We start from the raw sequence: 7,888 nt of genomic DNA, 5'->3' as shown, positions 1-7,888 counted from the left end.
GCAGTGTGTGACGTGTTCCAGTGGCTCCTCCTCTTCCTCAGACGTCCAGTATGATCGCCCCCTGCTGGACAGGCTGGCTCAGCTGGACCCCTGCCTCCACCCCCTCCTCTCCCTGTCCGACGGTAGGCTCCACCCCCTCCTCTTCCTGTCCGACGGTAGGCTCCACCCCCTCCTCTCCCTGTCCGACGGTAGGCTCCGCCCCCTCCTCTCCCTGTCCGATGGTAGGCTCCACCCCATCCCTCTCCCTGTCCGACGGTAGGCTCCACCCCCTCCTCTCCCTGTCCGATGGTAGGCTCCACCCCCTCCTCTCTCTGTCAGACGGTAGGCTCCACCCCCTCCTCTCCCTGTCAGACGGTAGGCTCCACCCCCTCACCCCTACACACTAATACACACTACTACACTACTACACTTACACACTACTACACTACTACACACTACTACACACTAATACACACTAATACACTACTACACACTAATACACACTACTACACTACTACACTACTACACACTAATACACTACTACACACTACACTACTACACAAATACACACTAATACACACTACTACACACTGCTGTAGTAGAATATTCAACCAGGTCAGATCATCTGTTAGAACATGACAGTCTCCCCTGGTGGAGAGAGGGAGAACTGCTCTGTGACATGTTGAAACTGGGAGGAGGAGAGGGAGGGGGCGGAGAGAGAGGACAGGGGAGAGGAGGGGGGGGGAGGATGAGGAGGGGAGGAGGAGAGGAAAAGGGAGGAGCCATGCCTGAGATGATAGTGTCATAACCCCCCCCCACAGATGTGGCCATGACCCTGCACCTGCAGAGGGTGTTGAAGGGGGGGTGGAGCAGTCGACCGCTGGGGAAGATGAAGATGAGGAAGACCCGTCTGGCTGGCCCCGCCCCTTCCTCTCCAGAGACAGACTCCACTCCATCCCCCGTAAGCCCCTCCTCTTCCTGTCTGTCTGTCTGTCTGTCTGTCTGTCTGTGAGAGAATGAAGCTCTGATTGTTAATTGGTCGTGGCATTCCAGCCAGGTAGCTGTTTTCTGCTCTATATTGTAGTCCTATATGTAGTGTTATTGTGTAGTCTTATATTGTAGTTTTATTGTGTAGTCCTATATTGTAGTTTTATTGTGTAGTCTTATATTGTAGTCCTACATGGACTCCCCCCTCCCCCCTCCAGGCCTGTCCCACCACCGTCCAGAGAAATTCCAACGGCAGCGTCAGGACAGGCAGCGATTTGACAGCTTCTGGGTCGTCCAATCAGGAATCACAGCCACTGTACCAAGGAGAACGAGGCCCCGCCCCCTACGACAGGACGCGTAAAAGACCCGAGAACGAGACAGGAGGTTCTCTACCTCTACCTCTCTACCTCTACCTCTCCCTCTCTACCTCTCTCCCTCTCTACCTCTCTCTACCTCTACCTCTCTCCCTCTCTACCTCTACCTCTACCTCTCTACCCTCTCTACCTCTCTACCTCTACCTCTCTCCCTCTCTACCTCTACCCTCTACCTCTCTCCCTCTTACCTCTCTCTACCTCTACCTCTCTCTCCCTCTCTACCTCTACCTCTCCCTCTACCTCTCTCCCTCTCTACCTCTCTACCTCTCTCTACCTCTACCTCTCTCCCTCTCTACCTCTACCTCTCTACCTCTCCCTCTCTACCTCTCTACCTCTCTCTACCTCTACTCTCTCCCTCTCTACCTCTACCTCTCTCTACCTCTCTACCTCTACCTCTCCCTCTCTACCTCTCTCTACCTCTCTACCTCTACCTCTCCCTCTCTACCTCTCTCTACCTCTCTACCTCTACCTCTCCCTCTCTACCTCTCTCCCTCTCTACCTCTCTACCTCTACCTCTCTCCCTCTCTACCTCTACCTCTACCTCTCTACCTCTCTACCTCTACCTCTCTCTACCTCTCTCCCTCTCTACCTCTACCTCTCTCTACCTCTCTCCCTCTCTACCTTTCTACCTCTACCTCTACCTCTACCTCTCTCCCCCTCTCTCCCTCTCTACCTCTCTACCTCTACCTCTACCTCTCTCCCCCTCTCTCCCTCTCTACCTCTCTACCTCTACCTCTCTCTCCCTCTCTACCTCTACCTGTCTACCTCTCTACCTCTACCTCTCTCCCTGTCTACCCCTCTACCTCTCTACCTCTCCCTCTCTACCTCTACCTCTCTACCTCTCTCCCTCTCTACCTCTCTCCCCCTCTCTACCTCTCTACCTCTACCTCTCTACCTCTCTCTACCTCTCTCTACCTCTACCTGTCTACCTCTCTACCTGTCTACCCCTCTACCTGTCTACCCCTCTACTCCTCTACCTCTCTCTACCTCTACCCCTCTACCTCTCTACCTCTACCTCTCTACCTCTCTCTACCTCTACCCCTCTACCTCTCTACCTCTACCTACCTCTCCCTCTCTACCTCTACCTCTCTACCTCTACCTGTCTACCTCTCTACCTCTCTCTACCTCTCCCTCTCTACCTCTACCTCTCTACCTCTCTACCTCTCTACCTCTACCTCTCTACCTCTACCTCTCTACCTCTACCTGTCTACCTCTCTACCTGTCTACCTCTACCTGTCTACCTCTCTACCTCTACCTGTCTACCTCTCTCTCTCTCTGCCCCCTCCTCTCTTTCAATTAAATTAAATACGCTTTATTCTTTCTCCCCCCCCCTCACCCCCCACCCCACCCCTCCAGACACCTCTAAGCTCTACCTGGACTCTGGCAGCCCAGGCCCCTCCCTCCTCTCTGGCCCTGCCCCCGGCCCCGCCCACAGCCCCCTGGTCCGACAGCTGTCCTCAGAGACCCTCAACAATACACAGGTACACCGCTGGGGGGGGGGGGGTTAAAGAGGATGTTTTTGAGTGTGAGGATAGTTTACATAAAACCGCGCGCCACACACACACACACACACACACACACACACACACACACACACACACACACACACACACACACTATTCAGACACCAGGAGAGGAGTGGCCGACGGACGATTGGAGGATTCTAACAAACCAATCAACAGATGGGAGAGGCGGGGCTTGGAGTGTAGAGTCAGTTTGATGAAGTGATTGGACAGAACGCCTCCCTGACTGACTCCGCCCCCTCCCCCCAAGCAGCCAATCCGGAGGCGGCGAGGCGAGAGCTCCTTTGACATCAACAACATCGTCATCCCCATGTCTGTCGCCGCGACGACCAGAGTAGAAAGACTGCAGTACAAAGAGATCATCACCCCCAGGTACACACACACACACCAGACACACACACACACACACACACACACACCAGACACATACACACACACACACACCAGACACACACACACACACACGCACACACACACACACACATCAGACACACACATATATACACACACACACACACACACATCACACACACATACACACACACACCAGACACACACACACAGACACGTATATACACACACACTCACACACCACACACACACCACACACACACACACACACACACACACACACACACACACCAGACACATACACACACACACACACCAGACACCACATACACCCACACACACACACACACACACACATATATATACACACACCACACACACATACACCACACATAACACACACACACACCAGACACACACACACACACACACTCCCTCCCTCCTGTGATGTTGTGTTTTCTCCTCAGTTGGAGAGAGGTGGACGTCTGTGCTCAACCAATGGCAGAAGAGGACGAGTGTGTGGAGGTGACATCATCAACCTATCAAGTTCATTTGTGTTTCTATAAACAATCTGACACCAAATCATAGACCCCATCATCATGTCCTCTGACACACACACACACATACAACACACACAACACACACACACACACACACACCAGACACACACACACACACAACACACACACACACACACACACACACCAGACACACCAGACACACACACAATACACACACACACACACACAAACACACACACCAGACACACACACACACACCAGACACACACACACACATATATACACACCAGACACACACACACACACACACACACATATACACATACACCACACACACACACACTCACACACACACACACACACTCTCTCTCTCTCTCTCCTGTGTGTTTGATTGATGAAACCTGCATTTTTCACTGCTCTGCTCAACTGTGTCTCTGTGTGTGTGTGTGTGTGTGGTGCGGTGTGTGTGGGTGCGGTGCGGTGCGGTGCGGTGTGTGTGTGTGTGTGTGTGTGTGTGTGTGTGTGTGTGTGTGTGTGTGTGTGTGTGTGTGTGTGTGTGTGCGTGCGGTGCGGTGCGGTGTGGTGTGTGTAGGTGGAGGACCTGTGTGATGCGGTGTTCTGTCAGCAGCACCAGGTGTGTGAGGATCAGGAGAGGCAGCGCTACAGCTGGACCAGCACCAGCACCAAGAGGAGGAGCCGGTCAGAACTCTCATCATCATCATCATCATCATCATCATCATCTCTGCTTCTGTCTGTTGATATTTTACAGCTTTTTTTTTTATATTCTTCGTCATTTGAAGTTCTCTCTCCCTCCCTCCTCCCTCTCTCCCCCCTCCCCCCTCTCAGCTCGTATAAGTCTGTAGACGGGCAGACCACGCCCCTGCAGGGTGGGACCACGCCCTCGTCCCCGGACACGCCCCTCTTCTACCTGCAGGACTATGGCTCCGCCCCAAGCCCCTCCCCCTGCAGCCCCGCCAGCCCTGACCTGCAGTCCTACGCGCCGAGCCCCTCCCCTTACACACCAGGCCCCTCCCCTTACACACCAGGCCCCTCCCCCGTCTCCAGGGACTCCGTCTGCCTCTCCAACGACGATACGCGCTGTTCCACACCTGATACCACCTACGAAGACCTGGTAACCACACACACACCACACACACACCACACACACCACACACACACACACACACCACACACACCACCACACACACACACACACACACACACACACACACACACCACACACCACACACACACACCACACACACACACACACATTTCTTGTTTTTACGTTGGTGGAAATAAGCTGTTCTGCACGTGTTAATGTGAACGTCCAGCGGGGGAAACTAGACCTCCAAACACGTCACTGTGTCGTTCCGGGAGTCCGGCTGGACGAGACCAACCCTAACCCTAACCCTGATGAGACCAATACTGAGATGAGATGTTTGACATCCTGAGGGGAACAAGTGGTGGTGTGAATACAGAGCCTTGTGGAACACCTCCCTGTTCAGATGAATCACCAGCCATGTATATGGGTATCTGTTAGTGATTTAAACAAAGACAGAGCTCTCACACACACACACACACACACACACACACACACACACACACACACACACGTTTCCAGTCTCTGTAATAGAATTAAGTGATCAACTGTAACAAACGCAGGACTCAACTCAAGGAGCACAAGGTCAGAGATAGTCGTGGTCAGAGGTTTGGGTCAGGGTCAGGTTTAGGGTCAGGGTCAGGGTCAGGGTCAGGAGGTCATTCAGTACTTTGATTGATGTCTCTGTGCTGTTTTGGCCTCAAACCTGATTGGAGGCTCCCATGGATATTAAGAGGAAGTCAGTGAGCCTGATATTTTAGACAGAAATAGACAGAAATTTAGACGGAAATAGGCTTTGGATAAATATCTGGTAAAGACAGGTGTTTTTGAGAATGGTTTTAAGACACAGCCAGTAGAGAGGAGAGATGCTGTTATGATGGAGAGGACTGAGTTGGACTGGAAGAAGCTCCTTGAAAAGTTTTGTTGAGTTCTAGGATGCAGGTCGACGGTTTGGAACAAGAACTCAATTCAGACATTCAGATGTGTTAAGAGAAACAGGTGATGTCTGAGCCTTCCTGTCCTGTTCTATCAGTGTGTGTGTGTGTGTGGGGGGGGGGGGGGGGGGGGTATTTTCATGTTACTAGTCAGTTTGGCGACATAATCAAACAGGAATTGTGTATTGTGTTTATTTTCATCAGTAACTGTGTATACACACGACCAATAGTCTCTTATAAGTAGTATATTAATAATACTAGTTATTCTAAGTAGTGACAGTATTCAGGGTTAGGGTTGGTTAGGGTTAGGGCATCCTGGAGAGAACCCTGCACGCACACACACACACATGCACACACACACATGCACACACATGCACACACACACACACACATCAGAGAACCCTGACATGGTGGTGTTATTGATGTTATGATGGTCCAGATGTTAATGTCCCCCCCCTCTCTCTCTCTCTCTCCAGATCCCCCTGCCTGTGTTGCCATGGGAACGCCGGGGCTTCCCTCTGGAGAATGACCCGCCTATGGAGCCTGAGGACCAATCAGAGAGGCCGCCAGGCGATGGTCCCACCCCCTACAGAGCCCTGCGCCACGTCAGCAAGACGTCCGAGTCAGACTTGGGGGGCCCGCCCTCCCCCGTCACTACGACAACCACCGCCACCAAACCCCCCCCTCCCATCGTCACCAGACACTCCCACTGATGAAGACTCTCTGAATGACTCTCCTCCTCCTCCTGCTGTTTGGTGTTCCAGTTGTCCGTGAAGGTACAGAAACCTCCCAGACGACAGAGAGGTGGAGGTCAGGTTGAAGGGGGGGGGGGGGGGGTTGTCAGGGGTCTGGTCAGCGGTCAGGTCAGTCTCGGACCGAGGTTCACTTGAGTCTGATTTATTCTAGACTACCTGAAGGTTTGGTGTCCTTAATGAAGGCAGACAGACAGACAGACAGACAGACAGACAGACAGACACAGACAGACAGACAGGACTACCTTTCATGGGACCACCTATATCTGTCCTCTTCTCACCTTCTCACCTTCTCCCCCTCTGTCATGTCATGATGCTCCTGTTGCCAGGAACCAGCTGGTTATTTTCATACTGGGTGAACAGGCTTTCTCCTTTAGCATGGAATAGTTTGTACAAAAAAAGAGTATATTTTGTAAATACTTTTGTTGGATTGTTAACTGTGTTTGATGTTGGGGGCGGAGACGTAGAGAGGAGGCGGAGACCCATGTCGGAATGTTAACCCTTCACGCTGTTTCCGGGTGGCGGAGGAATGTGATGGCGAGCGTTTGTGCTTCTCAAAATAAAAGTGAATTATATTGTAACCACGGCGACTGTTTACATCATTACCTACCTGTATGACATCATGACTCACCGGATCAGCTCATTGGCTCAGCCCTACAGCAGGGAAGTAGATGTCTGAGTTGGCGCGGGCGAGGGCGCGGGCAAGGACAGAGACTCGACACCATGACCTGCTGCTCAATACCCACTTTATTTCCAAATCCACGTTCACAGCAACAAGTATCATAAACCAAAGATAATCATAAAACATCACAGAAAAGGACTACCGTGTGCACTAGCTAATGGGAGGTAAATATAATGCTGCATCGAGGAATATAAAAATGTATAAAAACAATATCAGCAGGTTCAACTAGAAGCAGCTACGCCACAGGACTGACTGGGAGGAAACGCTGTTCCATTCGGAGGATTCACTTCCACAAAACTCACATAAATACATAAGTAGTTGTGGGGGGGAGGGGGAGGGAGGGGGGGTTTCAGGCAGGGGGAGGGGGGGGGGGGGTTTCAGGCAGGGGGAGGGAGGGAGGGGGGGGTTCAGGCAGGGGGAGGGGGGGGGGGGTTTCAGGCAGGGGGAGGGGGGGGGTTCAGGGAGGGGGAGGGGGGGGGTTCAGGCAGGGGGATTGTTACGCAGCACTGGAACGCTCTCCGTTAAGTATTTGGCCAACGAGAGACGTCAGAACACCATTAACCGTCCGGGGACGTCGGTAAGGTTAGACCTAAAGGTTATAAAGGCAAAGGTCAAAGGTCAAAGCCAGAGGCACTGTTCAACTGTCAGGTGGCAGAGTGGGTCAGTACCAGCTGTCTGTCAA

The 7,888-nt window shown here is 52.3% G+C and overlaps 1 protein-coding gene across 1 annotated transcript; it reads left to right on the top strand.

Annotated features, from left to right (window-relative positions):
- Positions 1-4: 4 nt before the first annotated feature.
- kansl1b (KAT8 regulatory NSL complex subunit 1b) lies at positions 5-7,099 on the top strand (the record flags this gene model as incomplete). Its single annotated transcript, XM_083677462.1, is given in 10 exon segments — positions 5-188; positions 801-940; positions 1,185-1,335; positions 1,338-1,346; positions 2,697-2,821; positions 3,117-3,235; positions 3,682-3,739; positions 4,328-4,434; positions 4,582-4,867; positions 6,249-7,099. Coding segments are annotated over 10 exon segments (1,416 nt in total), but the record flags the coding sequence as incomplete, so codon positions are not given.
- Between the last annotated feature and the right edge of the window lie 789 nt (positions 7,100-7,888).

The sequence above is a fragment of the Argentina silus genome (assembly GCF_951799395.1).
Source record: "Argentina silus genome assembly, chromosome: 9".
Lineage (NCBI taxonomy): Eukaryota > Metazoa > Chordata > Actinopteri > Argentiniformes > Argentinidae > Argentina > Argentina silus.
The sequence above is the reverse complement of the archived record's forward strand: the minus strand, read 5'-3'. Positions and strand labels throughout refer to the sequence as shown.